This window comes from Lates calcarifer, linkage group LG4, assembly GCF_001640805.2.
Source record: "Lates calcarifer isolate ASB-BC8 linkage group LG4, TLL_Latcal_v3, whole genome shotgun sequence".
In the NCBI taxonomy this organism is placed as follows: domain Eukaryota; kingdom Metazoa; phylum Chordata; class Actinopteri; family Centropomidae; genus Lates; species Lates calcarifer.
The window spans coordinates 10,420,155-10,445,895 of record NC_066836.1 but is presented as its reverse complement, the minus strand read 5'-3'; the positions used below and the strand labels follow the sequence as shown (position 1 = coordinate 10,445,895).

Genomic DNA, 25,741 nt, shown 5'->3' with positions numbered 1-25,741 from the left:
CGTGGATCGGTTGCGTCATGGCCGATACCTGATCTGCTTAATAGGTTCAGAATTGGCACTTACCTCGATCCAGCATATCAGTGGGCTATTAGATCGGGACGTCCCTGAGCCAGGTACAGGAAGGTCAGATCAGTTAAAGGTGCAATAAGGTCAAATGTAGCACTCTTACAAAGCCTCTGGTGAGACCTTAAAGCTATATAAGAGCCATAATCTGGCTGTTAGCTGTGGTTCGCTAATGGATCACAGTTAGGCCATTAGAGAGGACAGGGATGGGAAGCCTCACAGTGGCAGATACTTAAAGAGGCTGCTACAGTATAGTGAAGTGTGAAGCCCCCTCATTCTCCCTTTTTGGTATGGATGACCCTGAGGACAGATTCAGGGTGAAGGAGCATCAGTACTAAATTGGAACAGTACTGCAAGTTTTGACCTTTAATTAGCAAAAATCGTTCAAAGTAAAAGACCTATGTTGGGTTGCACACTAAAAAAAGTCCATATGCTCCTCAGTTCATGAATGAGAGCCGCCTGTGACGCACAGCTCAGGTTGGTGGGCAACTTGTAACGTCAGGAAGAGTCAGCTTGCATCACGCGGGGAAAACAAACAGCGGGATCTTTCAGCTGGCGGTGATGACAGCATGGAAAATGAGGTGCACCTGGTCAGCTTGCGCAGCTGCTCACGCGAGGGCCTCGGGGAAGGAGTCCAAATACTACGGAGTGACTGAACGCATATGTAGGCTATGCTGGTGTGTATGTGTGCGCGTGTTGAGGATGTGCAAAGCGCGAGCGTGTGTTCATTGACAACACACACTGAGTCATGAGAGTCATGAGACTCTGAGACTGAGAAAATCCACCCATGCTTTTATTCTTTTAAATGCCATTCAGCACAGAAACTTGTGGCCCACATGCAGACACGCTGGCCTTCAGAGTAAAATTAACTTTGTGGTCTGGGTGTCTGTTGCCGCAGATCTCATCTGTAAGCAGATACATGTTGGTATGGATCTCGAATGAATTTACACACACACACACACACACACACACACACGGGACTGCAGTGCACGCAAATGTAATTGGCAGAGAAGGGAGAAAAAAAAGCTGTGTGAGATGTTAATGTTCAGCACGGGTGGGTCAGATGTGGGACAGAGCTGCAGACGCCCCTTAAAATAAAACAGTAGAAAAAGTAGAATCATGTAATATTTATGGAGCCGGAGTTGTGCGGGTGCTTTGGGTAAACGAAGTCGATTGACGCGCGCGTTAAACCAGCCGCATGTGATTTCCAGCTTCAGTCATTTTGGCAGCACGATGCGAGAGAGAGAGGGAGAGAGAGGGAGAGGGAGACAAGACGCGGAGCTGTGAAGCCGGACCCTCTGCCAGAGATGTCGACGGAGAGGAATCCCTGAAACCGACCGCTGCCCAGGAAATATGGACAAATCTTGTTTCGTGTGCGTGTGCGGGCTGTTTTTCTGTCGGTTTTTTGCACATCGCACCAGTGTATAGTGGACCAGGATGCCGTGTGGGCGATGCTGCCACAAGGGATACATTGTGATTTCGCAGAGATGTTTTAGCAACCGTTGCATAAATTAAAATAAAGAAAACCCCGTCACATGAGGAATTGGAGTCCGAAGGGATCTAATAAGACATCGCCACCTGTTACTAGAAAAGCAGGTAAGCTTCACAGACCTTTTTTCCGCTTTTACATCCACGGTACCTCATAATACATTTCATGACGGACGTAGGTAGTTAATTATTATGCCAAACATCCATGAAACGGAACATTAACCCATTTACAATCTACTTTTTTTGAGATGTAATTTGCTTTAATGCTGCGCACCGAGATTTATGTGCCAATCACCCATATGATCCGATGGATAATAAAGCATCACATCCTCCTAATAGTCACATTTGTGTGCTGCGCTGAGCTGGACAGTTTACTTATGCTGGGCCTCGTGACGGAACACGTTTCATCATTGTATGATTAGCAGGGAATAATGTACAGCTTGCAGAAACCTTTACATCGCCTCGGTTGCAGGTACACAAGCAGCACCCGCAGTTCCTCCAGCCAGTGCAGTGGCAGCAGACCTCTTTTCATCCACAGTGCCATTCAGCAGCGTTAAAGTACACACACAAACACACACACACACTCTCTGCACTGGATGCCAATAATCGAAAACATGCCTACTTTTTTCAAAAGAAATGGGCCATTTTACAGCTCACTGAACTATTCACAAATCGCTCATCACTCCTGCCGCCTTGTTTCTCGATCCTCCGCAGATTCTTCTTGGGAGGAGGGGGAAAAAAAAGCATCAACGTCCATCAGTGATAAACCTGAGGAGTGTTTCAGCTCAGCTCAGCTCAGAGGCTACTGCTGCTACTGCTGCTGGTGGTGGTCCAGTGTGTTTTATTAGCCTGATTCCTCTACTGTTTGACTAAATTTACATTGTTTCTAAGGAGCTTATAAGGAAAGCTTGTTTTTCCTCATCATGGGGCTGCAAGGTGACAGAGGAGACAGTGCAGTTTGTAACTAAGGAAACCCACTGAGATGTAGAAATCAGACTTCACATCAGTGATTTCAGGTTTCTACCCCTCAGTGCAGGAGGCTCCGCGCTCATGCAGGCATATTGAGCTGAGCCGAGCTCGGTCCATTCCCCTGGTCATAGGTCAGGAGCAATCTGTTTGATGTACTGGAGGTCTCACTTCCCACAGAGGCAGAGACGTTGACATGTCATTGATGATTTTATGCCCTAGCTCACGCATCCCCTCCCTCACCCTCCTCCTCCTCCTCCCCCATTTCTGCTTATGTCCTAAATCAAAGAGCAGTTTGGCCAAGTGACAGAGGTACACTGGCAGAAAATCAGGCCTGAGTGAAATGGTGTCAGTCACAGTCTGGTCAATATGAGAGCTAGGGGCAACTTGTTTGAATCCTTCACGCTGCGTTGCAGACACAGTCTGCTTTTGCTGATAATTGGAAGAGGAAGACTTGGTTGCAAAGTTTTTTTTTTTTTTACCATTGTGATCTAAAGCCTTTACTGGCATCAGTCACGATGTGGAAACAATGCCTGCGCTGCACCACAAAGAGTTCCTCCACACTTTATCTTCCCTGCTTACTTAATCAATAATCTGCTATTTCTCCTGCAGCTGATTCCCATTGGGTCATTTAAATATCCAGACTAGCTAAACGTCTTGAAATGTACAAGTGGGATAAGCTGTCCTAAGGCATCACCACAAGCAGTCAATGTACAGATTAGCATCAATTATGTATGTTCAAAGTGCTGATACATCCCCCAGCATCACACAGCAGCTTGATATGTAATAGAGCTGTTCTGAATAATCATGGGCCACAGTTCCAGGACTCGAGTGAAGCATTATTTCATTTTTTAATACCACGTGGCTTTATTCAGTGACCTATTTTGACCATAAAAAGGAGTGCTGTGCTGGAAATAATGCACAAAAAAACTTGACAGCAGTGGCAGAGAGAAATCAGAAAGTAGCAAATAGGAATAGGGAAAGTAAAGGGTAAACACAAAATCACAGCTCTGCAGCTTTTTGTGTATTCAAAGAAAGCAGTTTGATACCTCAAAATAGAGCAATCCTTCAACATTTTCCCCCAGCGATTGTTCTGTCTAAAGGGCAGCTGGGAGCGCCTACAGTATGTCACTGTAAGGCTGGACATCTTCATTACATTCTAGCCCCAGAGCCCGGCAGCAGAGAGGAAAAATGCATCACACCTGATGTTTCTGTGGGGCTTTTATAGCAACTGTTTGGTCGGCCATCCATGCAAACCGCTCCAGATGTTTGAATTCACAGCGGAAGAGGGCCATATGCTTTTATTGCAGTGTGATGTATGAGCAACACAAATAAAAGAAACTGTAGATAGTTCTCTCAGAGAGAGGGTGCAAGGGAAAAATATATATATTAGCGGTCTGTGCCACGAAGTCACTGTCATGCAACAAGAAAACCATTAGTCTGCCTTAGTGGAGACTGATGGCTAATGAAGCGAATGCACACCAAACTCTTGTGGCGGGGAAGATAGAAGACACAACTCTCATTTATATGCGCCTCATATACCAGCCCATCTGATTTAGAGGTTCAGGACTGCAACAGAGACCAATGCACTGAAAGCTACATGTAGGTGATAACTACCGTAAGAACAGCAATAAGAGGTTAGATTACACATAACAATTTATGATAGTAGCACGCTACTTAACATACAAAACCCTCAGAGATAACATCTAAACCTCCAACACTGGATTTGTGTGCAGGGCGAGCAGTATTTCCTTCATGCTTTACAACCTGTAAGTAGCCCAGGCCAGACAATTTTAGGTCACATTTGATTAATGTGTGGAGTCTGTGTATTTGTTAAGCACTGCTGCCTTGACTGCACGCTACAGTAGCAGCTCAACCTTGATGGAAGGCAGTCCTGTACACTGTAAATTGTATTATTGTGTCTCCTTGGAGCATTTGGAAATCACTCAGCCACTAACTTCACAATTTTTTGCTTATGATGGCAAAACAAACTGCGCGGTCATCGTCGTTTCTGTTTACTGTAACAGCTGTGAAATCATCCGCAACACAAGGATTTGATTGATTTCATTGTTTAAGTGATTTGATTTAAGCATAAATGGCAAATATTCTCTTTTTCCAGCTTCTCAAATGAGAGCATTTGCTGATATTCTCTGTTTTATATCAGAGTAAATCTAATATATTTGTGTTTTGGGCTTTTGTTCCAACAAAAAAACTAAACAAAAAGACATCACTTTGGGCTTTGGGGAAATTGTGATGATGGCCATTTTCATACAGTAAACGATTTACCAGTTACTCAAAAAGCAATCCACGAATGAATTAGTAATTGAAATAGTCAGTTTGAAGTCAGTCTCTAAAAGAATAGGTCTTTTTTAGGAAATGGAAATGACCCTAAGGGTGTCATGTGAATCATCCAGGAAATAAAATAAACTTACGATCATCATAAGTTTCTAACTCGTTCTATTATCCATAATAAAATTTACAACTTTTTAAGATTCATGACCAACAGAACTTAATTTATGTCCTTAACATGGTAATTTGTTTCATGTGACGCTGTTTGAATTCATAAATAATTTGCCCAAGCGATTGAGAGATAGTTACATTTCCATACTTTATATTTAGCAAGTGAGCAGATGTGTCCCTCGACTGTGTAGCTTCATTTCAGTGTAGCCTAGCCTTCAGCAATATGCTGAGCTTTTTAATCCTTTCATGTACTCTACACACAGCATGGTGCTATTTCCAGGCCCCCAAGTCTTCTCCTGTAGGGCTGCCTCATTGGTTGAAATAAAATAATATGACTATATATGTGTGTGTGCGTGTGTGTGTGTATATATATATATATATATATATATATACACACACACACACACATATATAGATATATAGTAGTATAGTATAATTAGGAGAATTCAATAATCCAAGGTGGTATAAAGGCTGCACGCTCATTTGTTGAGGCTAATTAAGACCCTCATGTAGGATAACACGCTTGACTTTCCCAGTCATTCATCTGCAGATAATGCAATATATGAAAGAAAAAAAAAACATTTCTCCTAGCAATTGTTTATTATGTCTATTTCTGCTCCCTGATATCCAGTGATATACCAGGGAACTGGTTTGTGAAATGATTCTTGCTGATTTAAGTTGGCACCCACCTGATATCTGGTGGCTCCCTGTTGCCAGAAAGCATACATCATAGTCAGGAGGGTCAGGAGCTCAGTCTATAAATGTGTCCATCACTAATTTACTCCTCTGCCTATCATTCACAAGCATCTGGCATGGGAAGCGCCACTGGCTGTAACTGGGGCTGCAGGTATTGACTTACGAGGTAATGAAAGACTTATTTTTTTGACAAATGCTCTAAAAGAATTGAAAACATGATGAGATGCTCTTTCCGCCTTGCCCCTGAATGATCGATCTTGAACATAATCTGTGAGAAAAGACAGAGAAGCAGCACCTCTAGCGGCACACAAAACAGGCTCTGCTGAATACAAGATGTGCTCTGTAAATACAGAACTGTTCAAGCAGCTGCCTCTTGACACAAGTCTGTTCACTGCAGGAGTAAAACTTAGGGGTTCGGTTTATTAATGTGTCACAAATTGTCAGGTGAAGAGGAGCCTGCACATCACAGTTTAAACACTGTTCCTAAGATTGAAATCATGTGGAGCTGAAACGACTACTCAACACGAATCTGTAATAAGTTTTATAATCAAACAATCGTTTGGGTTGATTTTTCAAGCAAATATTCGAAATACTCTCTGGTTCCAGCTTTTCCAGTGTGGGATTTGTATCACTCTGACTTGAATGTTGTGGGATTTTGAAGATGTCACTCTGAGCTCCTCTAACTTTTGATGGACATTTTTGGACCAAAAGGTTAATTAAGAAAATAATAAGACAGGTGAATTGATAATGATTTTTTAAAGGTGCTATATGTAAGTTTTTGTTATCACTACATAGCCAATGTTAGCATTAGATGCCAGTCTAGGAGAAATGTTGCAAGTTCAGTGTCTAACTTAATTTCTTGCTAAGAGCTGTCTCCAGTGGTCAAAAGCCTTCTGTTATCTACATGGCCCTCTATTTCTATCACTTCTGCATGCTAACCAGCTAGTCCTAGCCTATCTCATCCTGTAATATGCAGTAGTAAGTTACTCAGTCCATCATGAGAGGATGAAGAAGTAGCGCTGCCTAGAGGGGGTATTCTAACCTCTGATGCCTGAAGTGAACAGCTGTTACTGCTAACGTTGACTATGTAGCCACAGCAAAAGCTTAAAGCAAAAATTCCAAATATTCACAGGTTCCAGCCCCTCAGCTTTCTTACATGACAGTAAACTGAATATTTTTGGGTGTTGGATCACTAGTTGACAAAACAAGACATTTGAAGATGCTGCCTGGGGCTCACCTGGGATTTCAGTATAATCTGAAAAAATAAGTGGCAGGTTTACAGATAGTGAAAGTAATCATAAGTTGCAGTCGCATGTGATTCAAGTCATCTTTAGATTTTGAACTGCTGGTCGGCTTCAGCTCTGAGAAAATGTGGTCTGTATTTTTCACTGTTTTCAGGTATTTTATAGGCCATAAGTTTGATTATTCCAGAAAATAATCATCAGTTGCAGCCCTGCCATGCTGCGAAGAGTAAGGATGTCGATTATTTCCTTACTTGTTTATTTATGAACAGCACAAATTTATTCTGCAGACATAAAAAACCAAAGTAGATCATGGTACCCACGCTTAAATTAAAACTCATTTCCAATCCATACCTACTATACGCCCACCTAAAACAATAAAACAAACAAAATGAAAGGAATAATACAAGGCAGCCGCAGTTCTCGGGTTCGTGACATAAAGAAACTTTCATACATCAAATATAACATTTTCATAAACTTTTTAAAACAAGGGACCGAGCTATGAACAATAAATAAGAATAATAGGCAATTTCTCTCAGGGTGGAAACTGCGATAATTGATCAAGAAATAACTTTAAAGCTGGAGGAGTGATAACAAAATAAATTTCTTTGCAAAACTGTAATCATAATTAGTGATTTGCATTTTCTGTTATCAGCAGAGAGATAAGGCGTTGCATTTAAGAGATACAGACTAGATAAAGGAGGGCGCATGAGAGAAATTTCATTATGTTTTCTAACATGAATTGGGCAGATCCTGTGAAATTTACTCAGTGTAATGCTGTTGATGTTGAGCAGGCCTCTTTTGGGATGCCATAATATTTGAGTAACATAATATCTGCTATCATCTCTGGCCAAATTAAAAAGCTTCACTCTCAGGCACCATATGTTCCAGGTCGCAGAACAAGTGAACATACAGTAAGTGAAACCCATCTCAATTTTTGGGCAGTAAAACTACATTTGCTGGAGCACTCTGCAGACAGCTGCTCCACCTGCACGCACAAGCGGCCATTCATCATCCTGCATGGGCCACAGCTGTCCTCAGGTCTAAGAGATGGAGATGTCAAGTTACAATCTCCACATCATCCAGGCGGTCTCACTCTGCTCCTCTCCCTCTTGTTTCCTGCCATTGTGTCAAAGACAAGAGCATTATTTGAAAAACATTGCTTGGCAAATTGGTAGGACTGAAAATATCTGATGGCATGGTTGTAAAGGGAGATACGCTGACTCGACTTAAAAGGGACAAAAGGTTCAGCTTATTTAATCTTTGGATTCTCGCAGAAAGAGAGAGAGAGAGAGAGAGATGGAGAGGAGAAAAATGGGAAGTGCTCGCCTTTTTATGACAGGATGTTCAGGAGGGCACCTGCTAAGACAAAGTGCTCATCTCAGAGCTGCAGACACGTTTTTCGGCTGACCACGTGAGCACATTCATTTTTAAAGTAGGTCCACAAATGATGTCAGGATTTCTCTTACATCCATTAAACAGAGCTGGCTCAACTCCAACACAGACAGCTCGCAGTGTAGGCGCAGATGGAGACAAAAACTGTGATCGTGTTTTTCAGAGTGAATTTCTAAAGTCAATAACACTCGAATAACAAAATCCTTGAACATATATTTGAAAACATAAATAACTCAGGATATTCACTAATACTGCAGATCATGCTACTGTCATCACTGATTTGCATTACTTATTAAATATTAATTATTGATAAAACTGCTGAATTCTTATTAATCAATTAACCTATTAAGCATTTGATCAATAAAATGCCACAAAATAGTCAAAATATTTGTTTCCAGAGCTGAAGGTGACTTCTTCAAATTACATGTTTGACAACAGTGGCTTTTTTTTTTTTAATAGTTTTAGATTCTCCTGTTGATTGATTGATCAATTAATAGTCTAACTTTTACAGCTCTATATCAATCAGCAGTACTAGTATCATTGTCTGTATACTGTAATGTCATATATCTCGCTGCAAGATATCTTATTAAATGAATGTTTAGTTTCTTGTTCGTTAGGTACACCTAGCTAGAACAAAAGCAGTCCAATACATATTTCACCCACAGAAATAAGGACAAAATATTACAAACTTCTCTCAGCAAAATCAAACAACAGCACAAACTGCAGCCTCCAAAATGATCAGAAAACTGAATCAGCACCTCTTCAACCCAGTTTCAACATCGCAGACTTCATAAAGGGAGGATTTATGGCAGATCTGTTGTAGCTAATACTTAATATGTTTCTAATAATAATCAGGCTACTAAGAGTACGCTGTGTCAATATATTACAATCCATAAATTAGTTGAATTAACTCGGGTCAACTTTATAACTACAACAAATTAGATAGAGAATTGAGAAAGAACATGTCAGTGTTCAGCACTAATAAAACCATTAAATGAATAAAATACATTTCAATTCAGAAAACAGAAAAAATATAAGTGCCAAAGACTGTAGTTCAGTGACTGAATAACCCAAACATAACCCACACATACTTATAAAGAAAGTTAAAAAGTGTTTAAGTAAAAGAGCTAAAGGTTGACATTAAAATCAAATTGAAATGTTCTTCTGAAATGGAGGATTTTTTTTTTCTTTTACAAAAGAAAAGAGGGTTAGATAACGTGATATCACACAGGAGATTTTGCATTGACTGTAACATAATATTAATATTGGTTGATGTCTGCTGTTTTCTGAAGGTCGAACCTATTTCTGAGATTTTTTTTACAGTTTTCATTCATCCTTTATTCTTTGAAGAGACTCTGAATCACTTGCTCTTTCTCTTTCCCAGTGCTTAGACAAACACATTTGCGAGATTCATTAAGGCTACACTCACTGTACAGTTGATGATTTATGCATGAAATGTAGCTTGAAATGCATATACTGAAAGTTTTTTTTTTGGTAAATCCTGTGTAACAATGATCGTAGTAGCAAGACTGTAGCTCAACACGAAGGTGGCATCAAGCCAACAATGCATACTAACGAGGAGGATTTCTCGAGGGCTTGCTGTTAGAACTTAATAAACACTTTGAAAGAGTCATTTGTGCTTGGCATACAGAAATCCAAGAAAATGGAAGAATATATGTTAATTGCGTTCTGGCATTCATGCACATGAATCCACAGGTTTTTTTTTATGAGTGAGGTATTTGAGAGGATCCTCCATCGAAGAGTGAGCGAGGGATTCACAGTTTTGAGTTTGCTTTTAAAGCACCCCATTTTTGCAACGGGTGCTTATTAAAGATGTGAATTGCTTCTGGCTCAACATCCCACATACATTCAGTGGTTGTATTGACATCACACTTATCTGTGTTTCTGGCAACTGTAGATTACATCTTTTCAGAAGCATTCAATCAACAATATTCAGCTCTGTTTCTCAGCTTTATTTCAAGGCTTCAATTTAGTTTTTTGTGGTTTTTTTTCAGCCCTTATCGAATCACAGCAGCTCCTCACCTGCAAGTGGGTTTAGTATCAGTATGATACCTTAGCCACATCCTCCTATTACTGCAGCACGGCCACCGATTAGGGACCGCCAGGAGTGAAACCTCCACTACACGATAGCCTCATTCTGCTCTTCAGCATCGGCTCCACTGGGAATAATCCTGCAACACCTACAGCAAGCCAGGAGAGGTGACAGCATTGCTTTCTCTCTCTCCCACTACCACCACAAAGTCTGACAGCCATGTTTCGGGGAGGCCCTCTGCTACAGCTCAGATCAGGGATCAACTCACTGCTCGATGGCTAGATCTCACCATACAGAGAGCTGGGGGCCTTTCTACTGAGGTAAGCGACTGTGACTCCCTCTGCAGCGCAGGTCCTATAATTCAAGTGTGAGCCATTTTTGTTCTGCACTTGTTTTGTCGAGTCAAGTGGCAGTCATGTCTGATTAAAACTGAGTGGAACTGGTTTATGCAAATGAGGCTCTCGCACAGCATTCCTCGAGACCACTTGTGTATGTGACTGTATAGAGAAAGTCAGATGACTTGAAAATGTTGTGGTTTTTATTTGTAGTGTCACGCCTTTATTTTTTTTAAAACCACAATAGCTCTCAGGTTATGGTTCTTTTATTGTGGCGTTTTCTCCTGCCGTGGCTCAGTTTTATGCTCTCTCTGAAAAAGCATCAGATGCGATAACACAGTTCATTTCAGGGAGGACTAGATTCGATATTGAAACATTTATTAGGATACCTGGGTTCTCACCTTTGCTAATGAATTATTCATTAACGCTTAATGGTCTCAGTTTTTCTCCTGAGATTGCTCAGTGGGGATTTTTTTTCTTTCTTTTTTTTTTGCACACAGTTGAGTCTAAAAGAGGCACATTTCAACGAAAAATCTACTCCTCTCCATTGTCGAAGTTCTATATGAGAAAGGCAGGACTATAATGAAAATAGGCATCCAGCTAACAATGCTGGTTTAAATTGACTGCAGTTTTGCTGCAGCAAGTCGGTCATGTCATTAAGCATTTGCCTCCACAGTCTAACTCAGTCTTGTTTTTCTCCTTTTCAGTATCCCTCACTGCATAGTAGCACATGGATTTCAAGACTTCAAATGAAGAGGTTGGTAGGATTCAATCAATGTAACAGTTTGACAGGGAATTGAGTATGATTACAGAAACTGCCTTGACATTTTCAAGTGCCAGAAAGCAACATTAATCACCATGGTATGTCTGAAAGCATATGGCTAGAACAGCGCTCTAGGCCCCTTACATATGCAGCCTCTCTGTGTCTCTCTCCTGCTTTTAATACATCCATTGTTACACCTGGGCAAATAACTGATTCACTCTCTGTGGCTGTTAGTGCTATAATATTAGCAAGCCATCTTACGCATCTTTTTTTTACTCTAGTTTTTAAAATAACACAACTGCTGCTACTGCAGCATCAGCACAGTCAGTTTGGAGATGAACATTGGGGTCCACCTTTCCTGCAGGAGTGGGCTAAACCATGTTCCCCTGTCAGACATGGGGAGGCTCTAATACTGATACATGCAATGGTATAACACAAAAATCTCAGACCGGACATAAACAGGCTCAGTGCCCCCTCTTAAGTTCCCCTTTAAATATATTAAGTGTCTTGTTCTGGGCCCTACACAAACAAAGGAGACATCAGTGCAAACATGTTTTATTTGCAGAATTACAGCAAATTAGTTCCCAACAGGTACCACCCCTGTCTGTAGTAAAACTTTAGCCATATTCCAGTTATATGCAAAAAGGTAGTCCCAGTATTAAATCTGAAAAGACAGGATTAGAACCTGCTATCACTGTCAAACTGGTGTTACAGGGAATGATGTTTAATAAGAACTCATTCTGTGTTGTTTAAGTTTTCTGATGTTGGCAATGATTCATTTGTATAAGTAATGTTTGTGAACACAATAGGTAAACTCATTATATTTCAACAAATACATCTTAAGAAACAACAAGCATCTTAAATATTGTAATACTTGTACAAGAGGAAAAGCTGTTACACTGTTCTAGACAGTAAAAATTGTCAAATGTATTCAGCCAGCAGTGATAGTTAAATTATAATGCTAACAACATACATTTCAAGATCCTTATCCATGTTTCACCATCTCCCTCACTATTACACCCTTTGCTTATAAAGCGACATCCTGGTTGCATATCTGCTGCTGTCTGCAGTGCAAATAGTCGCGTGCACGTTATCAGACTGGAGACTGTGATTTAGATGATAATGGAGGAGCGTTCAGAGGGGAGAAACATGAGAGATGAGGCTAATTATGGACAGTGCGGGCGCTACAACGTGGTCAAACAACGCTCAACCACGTGAGACGCTGTCTGACCCAGCTTTGTACAGTTATGGCACTACTGCCCTCATTTTGCTTGGCTAATGACTCTTGCACACACATTACTTCAAGTAATGGGAATTAATGCCCCCCACTCTCGTTTCATTTCTCACGCTGCAGCTGCAGGCGGAGGCTCGTTTCTCCTCCACCCCCTCACCCCCCCATTACGAGAGAAAGATAATACAGTATGCTCCATAAACTGACTTTGATCCAAGTTTGACCTGAAGCCGACACACTCTGCGTGTAAGAACAGCAGCCACGCAGCCGACTGTCTTGTTAAATGATGAGTGGCGTATCCCAGGTGACAAGGATGCTGACACTGGTGGCTTTTTTTTTCTATTAGCAGTCTTGTCAGGTGAAGGTGCTTCTATTATTTAGACCTTTTTAAGTCAAGGACAGGACAGGCATCGCAATTAGCTGGGGATGGGGCTGCGGTGTGGGGTATGCAGAATGCAAATTTATGTGGATTAGCATGTTTTAAATGGATCATTGGAAACACACACGGTCGCCACACTTGTGTATGAAGCAGGGAGATTCAAAGGTAGAGGGGTGAACATGATTCTAGCCACCTAATTTCACAGCTTCTTAATTTGTCATCATCATCATCATCAGCCTTACTCTTAGAATAAAAGAGGATTGTTTTCTCTCTATGTGGATGCATACAAAGCACACAGAGGGCAAAGTGTTACCATGACTCATAAAGAGCTGCTTCTTAGAGAAGTTTCTCATTATTTAAAACCATAAATAAGCACAAGCATATGTTTTCTTGTGTATGTGTATGTGTGTGTGTGTGTGTTTTTTTTTTTTGGTCTAAAAGTGTATTCATTACCCAGAGCGCTGAATATGGTTATTTGTTCCAACATTAGCATTAACAAGCAAAGAAGTAAAAAAATCACAGACATCGCCAAAACTCCTAATTTCCATGTTCATCCTGCAACGAGTATTTTCAATGACATTTCATTTCATGGCCAGTTAATTTAGTCATGGAGAGATGATGAATGAGTTTTTCTCTCTTGACTGTTCGCAGACAAAGACTGGGATTTATTTGATGCAAGAAGGTAATGAGGAGCCGTTTAATATTCGACTACACTTGGCCAAAGATATTCTGACCATTCAAGAACAAGATGTCATCTGTGTGTCAGGAGAGCCTTTTTATTCAAGTGTAAGTAACACAGTCCCCCTCATAATGAACCGAATGCTGATGTGCCACACTTTCACATTTATTCAGTGAAATCGGTAACATGCCCTGTACGATATATGAAGGTTACAGCACATAGATACTGAGAACACTGTGAGTGTCTGCGCTAATGACAGATCTACATCAGTTCATCTGTTCCTCATAAATCAAATGTAGTTATTAAATAGTGATTCACCTACTGAATCAGGGCGTATAGACTGTAATCTTTAAGACTCACTTGTCATAGCGTCTGACAACTTTTTCTTCACATTATTAAATCCAGCACTTTCTTTAAAAAAAAAAAAGTCTCTGCCAAGCCTTGAGCCCACGACCTTTCTCAAAATGGCATTATTCATTTCACTCACTTTTACTGGATAAAAATCTTCTAAGACAAACGGAGGAAGCGCTTGTGTCTTCTGAAACATGATATCTAATTACTGAAAAGAGCGAAGACATGGGCATGCTAATACAGCTTTGACTCAGTGCGGACTTTTCAGCTTCGGTGACCAATTTGACTTTTACATGTCACATGTAAAGGAAAAAAGTCATATTCCCGAGCACTGTCGGCATGAAATGTGTTGAAAATATAGTGTTTCAATTGTAGACCTTTGACAGGCAACAGATTCATGATATGAAGCCACAACATATTTTCTGAGAGTGACAGGCTGCCACAATCTGTCGAAAAATCAGTCAGATCATACTCATATCCAGATTATTACCATTTTTAATATGACACCTGCACTGGTTTGATCTTCTTCCCCTTGTCTTATTTTGTTTAGTTTTTTCAATATGCACTTTTCCACTTACATTCAACAGATTTGTCTGATTTTACAGATGTTTTTTCTCAAGTGCTGATGCTTTAATTGTCTCAGGTACTCTGAACTTGACGCATTTATGATTGGTTGTTGCAGTCTGTGGCTCTAAAATGAATATGTTGCTTGATCATGAATCTGATGCCTGTCAAAGGTCGATGTTGCATTTTCAGTATAGTTAGCACAGAGAGTGTGTGAGAATCCAGCGTTTTCTTTGGCAGAATTTCATATTTCTTTGTACCTGTACCTACCACGTGTGCATGAGACAATACTTGATTTGACATTTACCCATCGCTAGTTTTTAAAAAATGTTGTCTTAGATTTTCTTGGGTGGATATGAATATTGTTGGTGGTAATGCTCTGCTGCATTTGAGAGTTTGATCACAGTGATGTATGCTAAAGATCATACATACTGAAATCATTGTCATTAAAGTAGATAGATAGATAGATTTGCTTCTCGTTATATCACTTTTCCTCTGCTGAAGTTAGCATGCTAAGCAGCTAGCGCTGGCCCGGCCAACCTGTCTCATCACTTTCCGATACTAACTCGCTGTATTGCCAAGACTGCTTAAGAAGTAGTGCTGCTCAGAGGGCGTATTCTAACCTCTTGTATTGTAAACACAACAACTGCTGAAGCTCTTGGCAAACGACCATCACCACCACCTTGGAATAGTTTGACATTGTAGAAATATGCTGAATCCCTCTCTTTTATTTCATTGTTTGCATGTATATTTCATATTTACTGCACTAAGTAACAAACGTATTTTGAGAATGATGTCCGTCTTTTAATAAATTAGCTTATGTTGTTCAGAATTATTCATTTCTATTACCAACATTTATGGATTTATTAGAATGGTTACATGTTAAGATCACGTCACGGCAGTATGTTTCCTCTGCAAGCCTAAAAATGCTGATCATCTCTACTTCCCATGTATTACTGTAATTGGAAAAATAAGCTGCTGTACATTGATTCTGTCAAATATGCTGAACTTCACAGAAACAAATAAGGATGTATAGTATTACTTCATTGTTTAGGTTGTATCTTTCATCATTTAATCAGTTCTATTGTTATTTTGTTATGATTGGATTTTAGTTTTGACCAAAGCAGCTGCTCCCATTTGTTCTGCTTTAAGAGCTCCCACAGGTGCAGTGTCAGTCTGAACTCATTTGTTCCCTCTTAACTGAATCTCTTCCAGGAGAGGACTGTAACAATCAGGAGGCAGACGATTGGAGGGTTTGGTCTGAGCATCAAGGTAATTTAGATCCCAGCTGATTAGACCTGCACCTCCCAACTTCTTTAAATTAAGTCTGAACAAGTGTTATTGATCATTTTCTTGTAAAACCGCAATAAGAGGGTCAGCAGAGAGATTCTCTGAAAATTGAGTTGCTCCTGAGTGTCTTTGTCTCGTTCTGCGTTTGTGATACCTTTGTAATTCAATTTGATTCAATTTGTCTCCTTAGGGTGGAGCAGAGCATAAAATCCCTGTTGTGATATCAAAAATATCAAAAGAGCAGAAAGGTATATTGTTGTTTTTGGAAAACTTTTTTTGCAACTTGTGGCATTTTTGTTTTACTAGTTTGTTTTTTACTAAAGTGATTTTTCATTTCCAGCTGAACTCTCTGGGCTGCTTTTCATAGGAGACGGTATCCTTCAGGTAGAATGCCAAAATTCACATTAACATTAACTGTTTACACAGCTCTACTGCAAAACAACTTGTACTGTATCTTTAATAATTCATGTGCCACAAATGTGTTGAATGATAATGCATCCTTACAACTAAATGTCACATCCCAGATCTTTTATTTTCTACATGAATATCACAAAAAAATCTCCCATATCTCATCTCAGTCAGCTCATGTGATGCAGCAGAAACATTTACAAGCCAAAGACATTTGGTATTCATGGCAACTGTGGATGTGATTCTCTTGTTTACAGTTTTCAGTGCTGATGCCATAGCAGTTATTGTGCTTGCTTCATTAATCATTTTGAACATAGAGCTGCAGTGATATGATGCCAGCAGCATTATTTAGGGTAACCCTGTTACTGTTGTTTCTTCTAGATAAATGGAATAAACGTTAGGAGCTATCGCCACGAGGAAGTGGTAAGCTGTCAGCTCATATCTCATATTTTCTTACAACTGTAACAGCTCTTTCAGCAGCTTATCTTGTCTCACTTTATGATTTGTATCTTTTTGACATGTAAGGCCAATTTTTTTTTCCTGTTTCATCTCTTCTTAAATGTAACTGCACGAAATGTGTGTTAGGAGCATAAAACTTCCAGTCTGTGTAAATCCCTTATCTTGGATTTCCATTCTTAGCTAGACATTGGCACACCATGTTTCATCGCAGCAAGCAATCGGCAGAAAAACCTCACAGTTTACAGCTCCCGCAATAAAAATGTTCTCGTGTTGTTGCTTTCTTTTACCTCTCAGGTCCAGGTTTTGAGAAATGCTGGTGAAGAAGTGACTCTCACAGTCTCTTTCTTGAAGAAGACTCCAGCCTTTTTGAAACTACCCTTGTGTGAGGACTGCACATGTAAGAACCTCCACAAACACACACACACACACACACACACACACACACACACACACACACACACACACACACACACACTTTAATTAAACAATATAATCACCTTTACTGCTGTGGAGACTAATCAAACAAGAGTATTTATAGCTGGTATTATTTTCTTCAGGACTGGTTGCCCTGGTGACAATAAACTTGAGCTGGAAAAAAAGGGGAAACAAAAAAGAAAAGAAAAGAAAAAAGAAATATAAATTCAACTGCTACTCTTTTTTTGGACTTGTGTGTCTTGACAAGCAGTAAATGAAGATGCTACTTTGCCAAAGAGAGGAAAGGACACATCTCAAGCTTCACAAAAGACACTAAAGACTAAACTGAAAGAATTGACATTGCTCATTGTGGTGCAACTGATTGCTCTTACATGGGAAAGCTTCAGCCCGTCATCCAACATGAAAGCTTTTATAAAATCCTTTCATACGCGTATATAGGCCAGGTTGACTGGCCAATCAACCAGTCGACTGAATACAAATTGACACAGAGCAGGAGCCCATGAGAAGAACAAAGTAACACATTTTTGTTGATGGATATGATTCACTGCAGTTGGAAACCTTGAAATAGATAGAGGTGTCACACTGAGTTTGGGGGGTTTATTTGCTTTTGTGTGTGTGTTTGTGTCCCTGCTGCACTCTCAGGCATTCCCAGCGACCAGAGTAGCGGGACGTCCTCTCCTCTGTGTGACAGTGGCCTGCACTTGAACTACCATCCAAACAACACGGTACATTTTTTTCTTCATTATTCTCTTCTTTGACTGACTGATTCTAGCTGTCCCTTTGTAACCATGTGGCAGCGTTCCCACTGCCAGGAAGTTGTTTCCATGCAGCTGTCACAGCTGGCTGATAAACCGGGATGCTCTATCTTTATCTTTTTTGAGGAGGGTGAATCAGCCTCCCTCTGCAGCTTGCGCTCGCTTAGTCCTGCCTGCGCACCTGCAACAACAGCGGTGGCGGCAGCAGCAGCAGCAGCAGCCGGAGCAGCAGCAGCAGGACTTGACATGTTCAGCGGTTCTGAAATGTGCGAGGTGGGAAAACGACAAGCTCTTCTAAATTGTGTTTCACACTTCTGCAGGACACACTGTCCTGTTCATCCTGGCCCACGTCCCCGGGGCTTCGCTGGGAGAAGAGATGGGTGGACCTGCGCCTTATTCCACTGCTGCACTCCCGCCTGTCGCAGTACATCCCGGGCTCTGACGTCTGCAGGTGAGCTGTGGGGGGGTGACACCAGCTCTGTCCTCACCTGCAGAGCTGGTGTCACCCCTGGAGGCTCTATAGGAAGGTAGTGCTGAGATGTCTTACATCTTAAGTGCTTGGGTTTTTAAATGGAGCAGAAAATATGTTTTTGGAACTATTTATATTGTTTAAACACAGTGTAAAAAACTAAACAGTTCTGCAGTGAACTGTACTTGCACTAGTTCTGTGCATCTGCTATACTGCAGGACAGGTCTATTGAATATTGGATGCTGGTTTGGCATGTTTTAACTTTTAGCTGGAAATTGCATTAGGATGTCGTAAGTTTATATATTGAATAACCTTATTACAGGGTTTTTTTCAGTTTAGAATGAAGATTAACTTGTCTGTTATTCTTAGTCTGCTGTATTATGAAACTTTGGTCCTAACATTATAAGTACAGTCTGCTCTGAAAATCTGTAGGAAGATTTAAATGAATAGTTTAATATTTGTTTGCTTCCTTGCTGAGAGTTAGATGAGAAGATCAACATCACTCTCATGTCTGTATAGTCAATATGATGCTACAGCCAGTTAGCTTAGCTTAGCACAGAGGCTGGAAACAGCTAGCCTGGCTCTGCCCAGAGTTTAAAAAAAAACCCAGCTCCTCTAAAGTTCATTTATGCACACATTTGTTCAGTAGCATAACAAGTCAGCACCAGGCCCCAATGCAAGGTGGTCAAAGCAGGCACTGCCTGTCACAGTGAATTATTATGCAGAATTCTGCACAGGCACATTTGCATATTTTGGAACTTTAAATCTATTAATCCTTATTTCAACGTAATTTATAAATGTAACATAGAGATATGAGTTAATAAACTGTATGCTTGTATATGTAAAGCTGTTGTTATTATATTGTTGTTTATTTTGTGAATGAATGACATCAAGGACACCACAGAGCAGATGGCTTGGCTCACAGAGCTCAATAAATATCTACTGCTTACCTTATTAGTGTACTTGCCCCATGTATACTGGGCCTATAGATGCTTGAGTTTGTTTTGATATGGTAACGGCAAGAATAAATTAATGCTGCATCACTTGCACATATGGTAGTTAAACCTCCGCATTTGTTCAATGCTTATGCTGACATGTAAAAAATAAGCAAGATTTTTTTTTAAATCACAAACGTTTGATCACAGTTTGATCCCCAATGTTTTTCTTTGTCCTTTCAGGAAAAATGCTTTCCAGGTTATAGCTGTGGATGGAGTTTGCAGCGGAGTAATACAGTTTCCCACAGCTGAGGACTGTTTGGACTGGCTTCAGGCAATAGCGAGCAACATTTCCAGCCTTACCAAGCACAATGTGAGTAAGAAGCAATGAGAGTTGTTAGGTCTGCTGCCTCTTGCAGTCGCCCATGTAAACCAATAAGATATTGGGTTCGATGTTAATGCAACAGACTTTCAATTTGTGGATCGTCTAACAGTCCCTTTGCAAATGTCACGGCATTAAGTAGACACAAACGAATGCCTTTTCACACCGCGTAAAGTACACACTTATTTCTCAGAGCCCGAGGTCACAATAACAGAAATGGCATTGTACTACACTTAAAAATATTCCCTCCAGCTAAACCCATGTACTTGTATTATCTATAATTCATTATAATATATTACACAATAATGATACGAAGAGGCAGCAAGAAGCAGAGAAATAACGACTGTGTTCTTTGTCTTATTGTGAACATATTTTTCCCAGCTCTCCCAGAGCTGAAGTGGAGAAAAAACGAAGTGTGTTTCCAGACGGGTGGTGATGCTCAGTGGGGGGGTGGGGTGTTCAACTATAGATACTGCCTACAAGCTTCTTCATGTGTGGTGGCTCATACAAAACCTGACAAAAAGTGTCTAATTTTGACAGCGATATTTAGGTGGATTTTCTTCCATTTCCATGCAGTAAACTAATAATAATTTACATTCGTAGAGTAGAGCTCCGTGAAGCCGTCGTCTAGAAAAATGTTACTAGATAGTAGTTTTTGGCTCTCCGCATGATGGAGAGCTCATGGAGCGAGCAGCAGTGAAAAACAGGGGCTTTGTAATCATCCTGTGTCCACTGGCTTGCGTGTGTGTGTGTATGTGTGTGTGTTTGTGTGTGTCTGTGTGTGTTAGAGCGATGGCCGGCGCGTGTGAGAGTCTCTGGAGAATAATGGAGCCCTGGTTAATTGGAGTGGATGAAGTGAGGGACGTACTAAACATAACACTGATGACTCACGGCCAGAGCAGCCTCAACAATTGAGAGTGTTTCTCGCTCTGGCCTTGGTATTCACCGATGTGAGCAAGAGAGCTAGGGACCTGGCCGAATGCAGGATCTACAGATTTCTGCTGCTTTATTGTCACCTTCTTTGTCACCAACAGGGTCAGGACATGCTTCCAGTAAGAAGTAAATAGATGACAAGGAACCACAAAAGAGCTGCTTTACTTGTTGTAAAAAGCAAAAGGAATAATAACTCTCTTAACTAAACTCCCTGAGGAAAAGCTTACAGGAGCACATACAGACAGTGGGAAAAGGCTGCTCCATTCACTTTTCACTGGGTCCTGTTCGCCGACAGCATCACTGTGTTGGGGGGGGTTATATCATCAGTATTTCAGTCAAGTGTTAAACTGAATGCATTGGTTGTGTGGTGTGGATTATGTTTGTTATCAATCAGGGAGAGTGGAAATAGGTCATTAGGTCCTCTTAGCAGTGAAGGACGGGGCGTTGTTAGGATGTGGGAAGATGGGTAGAACTTTTCAGAAGTAAATGACGTTTGGTTGAACTTTATGCACTTGTGTGTGTATAGCAGATTGTAATTATCAGCTGTGACAGAAAAATCCAGTGTTTACAATTACGTTGTGTCCTGTATGCTTGGAAAGCCTCGCATTTTGGAAGCTCACCTGAGCAGGTGGTATGTTCCAGTTAGTTGGTGAGGAGAAAGTAAAATGCTATTCATAGGTGGTAGCTTGCTGTGAGGCTGCAGATTTTATTTTGGATGTGGCTTCAGTAATTTTTGTTGAACTTCCTGAGGTTCCTCCTCTGTCTCATTAATATTCTGTTATAAATATCACTTTTTGAAGCATATACCCGACTTTGGTAACATCCCTTTAAAGGTTTCCGGTGCCCAACTGTCATCATCTGCCCTTTATATGGGGAGGTGGCACTATAGACAGACGGTTGATAGAGTAGTTTACTAATCTAAATTTTAACCGTTACAGCAGCCAAGTCACAAAAACAAAAAAACAACAACATGAGTACACAAAGAACTGGATAAAGAAATTGAAAAGATATAAATAATTAAAATTCAACTTGACTTGATACACTAAGCACTAAAAACTAGTACCATTATTGTTGTATATACAACAACAGTGCTTGTAATACATGTATGTTTGGTACAAGTCTAGTATGTAGTATGTATATTGTCTTACATATACAGAGTTATGTACAGCTGTTGAATAGACGGATAATGTATATACAGGTAATAAAAAGATGATACATACATGTACAAAGGGTCTAAAATTCGACTTGCAAGCTCTATTGTTGCACCCATTTTTATTTTGCATTACTCTGGGTTTATGTGATGTGTTTATGTGCTTTGTGTTTTCATTCTGTTTTTATTTGACTGTTGCACCAGCAATTGTCCCTTAGGGACAAATAAAATGATTTATTGATCGATTGATTAGGCTGCAGATGAGCCAGAGTCCCAGACAGACCTTAAAAAAAAACAAAAAAACAAGAAACTATAAAGCTAGAGAATGTTTTTGGAGGGTTTGAGTCATCTGATTTTCACTTGTTTTTTTTTTTTGTTTTAAGCCAAAATGAATATTCATAGATGGACTCTTTTTAAAATTGAAATTAATGGACCTCACTCATTAGACAGGAAACCTTGCAAATGAGATGTACAAGCAGTGGATAAAAATAGCACCAACATCTGAAAATATATTGAAATAAGGGACCTAGTAAAGAGTGGGGTCCACCTTTGCTTTGCAGAAAAGCTTCAGTGCTTCTTGGTTTGCCGTCAGACAGTTGAACTGAGCTGCTGTTTGTAGTCAAATATTGCTCCATTCGTCATGAAAAAAACGCCTCCGGTTGTCTGAGCGTTGATGGAAGAGGGAATCCGCTGCGCTCCACAAACTCCCATAAAGGTTCAGTGACGTTCAGGTCCGGTGACTGGGGAGGCCATCCCGGTATTCATGAAAACCACTCTTAAGTTTGTTTAGTGGTGCATTTGAAAGCATCACTGAGGGCAATATGGGAACATTATGAAAGGGAAGTGTTTGCTCCATTGGTCCTAACGACTCCCACTAGTCAGCTACACAGCAGAGCAGCAGATATTGTTGGCTGAAGGCTTCTTTTTTGCCTTCCTCCAAATGTGATTGTGAATCAAATCAGATCCAGAAATTAGGTTAAAGTATGACTCATGCCTAATGACTCATTACTTTTTTTTGGTTTAGGCATAAAGCTCCCTACAACAGGTCTTTGTGTCTTGGTCTTTAATAGAAGTGTTTGCAGCTCTGCTTTAAGTCTCCAGCCTGTTTTTTTCCCAGACAAAAGCTCAGGCTGAACAGTTTCTGCTGAGATGCGGGCTCAGAGGTGCTGATTCAATTCTGTGGCAATTTTCAAAGCTTTTCTTCAGTGGTATTTAGCAGCTCCACTGTCAGATATCTGTCTGTCCCTGTCAGCAGGCTTTGACTTGTGATCACTGCTCATCTTTGTTTGCTCATGTTTGGTATGTGCCATCATTATTTTTGAGACCTCGACATGTTAAATAATTCAGCAGTTTGTTTTTACTGATGCTCTTACCATCAGTGACACACAACTTGTTTGGCCTTTCAGTTAGCTGCTGTGTTAGTTGAACTATGAGTGGAATTCATTTCTCTTCTCAGATACTGAGTGGAAGTAAAGGTAGAACAAGTAGCCAAAAACTTACTTAACTAGAAACAAACAAGTACTATCGGTAAAAACTTTTCAAAAGTTAAGTTCTCAGTATAAAAAGGTATCTGTCAATTCTCTCTGGATGACAATGTTTTTTAATAAATTCCCCAAACTTACATTATTTATTTACTGAATTATTAAACAAGGACAGTTACAGAATTAACCAAAAAGACTATTTTTTATCTTCAGTGCCCAGACAGATGTTGCTGTGTCACTGTAAAAAAGAATACAAGAATACAAGATTAAAATTTAAAAAGTTATTTAAATAGTTTATAAGTATGCAGACAATAATAAAAACTTGAATATTAATGTTGGTACAAAAAAATATCATACAGGTGCTTCATCGTCCTAGATTGTCAGGTTTGGATTAAAACTTTAATATTAATATAAAAAGAGGGTTCACCAGTGTCATAGAAATGAGGACTATATTATTTTTTGGGTTGTTTTATACGATTATAAGTGCCAGTAGAGAAATGAGGACGAGAGGCTCCCTGCCGGACTCAAACTGGGGTCGTTGCGGTTCATGGATGGTGTCTTAACCCCTAAACAATGGGGGCACCCAATTAATGGAAAAAATTCTATGAATCTGTATTAAGTGGTGCATCACACAGAGTAGCAGAGATAATGAAACAGTGGGAATAGGAGTTAAAGGATAGATTTACAATTTCTCAAGTCTGTCTTAAATTAATAGTCAGTGAGCGTTGAAACACGTTTTGCTCGCAGTAATCATTCCTTCTCTTCACACTGGCCATTAGAAGATCTCTTCCTAATGGGCTTTTAGTGTAAGTAATGTGGGACAACATCCACAGTCCTGTCAAATGTGTATTTGTAAGTTTTTCTGCAGTTAATAACAGGCTGCAGCCTTCCACTTCCAGCAGATACCTGCAGTCACAGCCTTTATAGTGCAAAATTTCCTCTATTCTTATCTATAATTCCTGCAACTCAACACCCACATTATGGAAACAAAAAGAAATAATTTTATATTAAATGGTGATGAAGATTTTGTCCCCCACAGTCTAGTGCTGTATAATCTCAGTATCTTTTCTCAAAGGTAGTTTATTGATGTTTCCTGTCCTGGTCTGTCTCCCTTTATTCTTTTAATACCTTTTGTATCCATATGTTTTTGTCATTGTATGTTTTCATCTGCACCCTGTGAAGCACTTTATAAATCTGGTTTTGAAAAGTGCTTTATAAATAAACGTTTACTGTCTTACTTACATTGGAAACACATTATGAGGAGATCTCTTAATGGCCAGAACAAACAGTAAGATTGATTATAGTGAGCAAAACCTGTTTCAGTGTAAATGGCTATTGTTTGAAGACAGACCTGAAAAATGGTGATTCTGTCTTCTAACAGCTATTGAGTGTAATGTAACAGTGAATCATTAGCAAAGAAAAAAACTGACCAGGTGCATTTATGTTGGAATAATTACAGTAGTCATATAAATAAATGGAGTAAAAAGCAGAATATTTCCCCTCAACTGCCATGGATTAGAAAAACAAAAAATACAAACTCTCCCAAAGTGAAAACACCTGAGTGTACAGAGCTTTATTAGGCATTAATTAGACACTTAACTCACCTACCTTAACTCAGTCAGACTTCCCCAAAATGTGTTTTCAGATGGAGTGAGAATGTTTTATAACTTGAAGAAATGGACCTCTCAGCCTTTCCTAATTTATGTCAGAGGTGGTTTAGACCTGCAGTCACTGTGACTGGTCACAACAACCCACAGCTGAATCTGAACAAACCCACTGTCACTGCTGCCGTATATCCAAACCCAGCTCACATCTTGACAGTTACCTGGCTGGTTTCCCTTTCACTTCCTTCACTGACAATAAAAAATAAAAAAATAAACACACACACACACACACACACACACACACACACATCTAGTTTTCTCCCTTGACACAAACTTCAGTAACATTTCACAAAGAGCAGCTGAGAGTTGTTGTTGTCTCGATATAGGAGGACGGGATCAGGCCTGGATGGCTTAATTTGGTGTTCAGCTCCTAAGAAAGAGTTATATTGATAGTATAGCATGGATTAAGGGCGAGTGATACCTGTGATCTGAGCAGAATGTTTTAATTTAAAGCCTGACTGCTCTCTCAGTAGTTTCCCCACTTTTATTACCACAGAGAGAATGGATTTTTTAAAATGGATTTTTTTTTTTTTTTTTTTAGGAAGAGCCTCGGGTCCTTGTGGAAATGACTCTATCTATCTCATTTTGTAATTTGCATGCATTGAATAAATGAAGTAGCTCTAACAGTATTCCTTCGGTGCTGTGGTTAACATGTTAGCAAGGGTGCTGTGATTCATAGTTTATGTCTTAGATCGATTGTCACCCTGATTGTGAGT

At 40.0% G+C, this 25,741-nt stretch overlaps 1 protein-coding gene across 2 annotated transcripts in view; it reads left to right on the top strand.

Moving 5' to 3' along the window:
* The first annotated feature begins 598 nt into the window (after positions 1 to 598).
* The window catches only part of sntg1 (syntrophin, gamma 1), a 35,433-nt gene continuing 10,290 nt past the window's right edge, over positions 599 to 25,741 (top strand). For both annotated transcript variants that reach the window (XR_007813027.1, XM_018676422.2), the window contains exons 1-12: positions 599 to 1,659; positions 10,325 to 10,682; positions 11,405 to 11,454; positions 13,722 to 13,856; positions 15,880 to 15,936; positions 16,145 to 16,202; positions 16,295 to 16,338; positions 16,744 to 16,785; positions 17,116 to 17,218; positions 17,899 to 17,981; positions 18,332 to 18,462; positions 19,659 to 19,788. Coding sequence is in view for 1 of the 2 variants with exons in the window: in XM_018676422.2 (XP_018531938.1) it covers positions 11,428 to 11,454; positions 13,722 to 13,856; positions 15,880 to 15,936; positions 16,145 to 16,202; positions 16,295 to 16,338; positions 16,744 to 16,785; positions 17,116 to 17,218; positions 17,899 to 17,981; positions 18,332 to 18,462; positions 19,659 to 19,788 (810 nt within the window). In the remaining variant the exon portion in view is untranslated. The remainder of the gene's footprint in view (positions 1,660 to 10,324; positions 10,683 to 11,404; positions 11,455 to 13,721; positions 13,857 to 15,879; positions 15,937 to 16,144; positions 16,203 to 16,294; positions 16,339 to 16,743; positions 16,786 to 17,115; positions 17,219 to 17,898; positions 17,982 to 18,331; positions 18,463 to 19,658; positions 19,789 to 25,741) is intronic.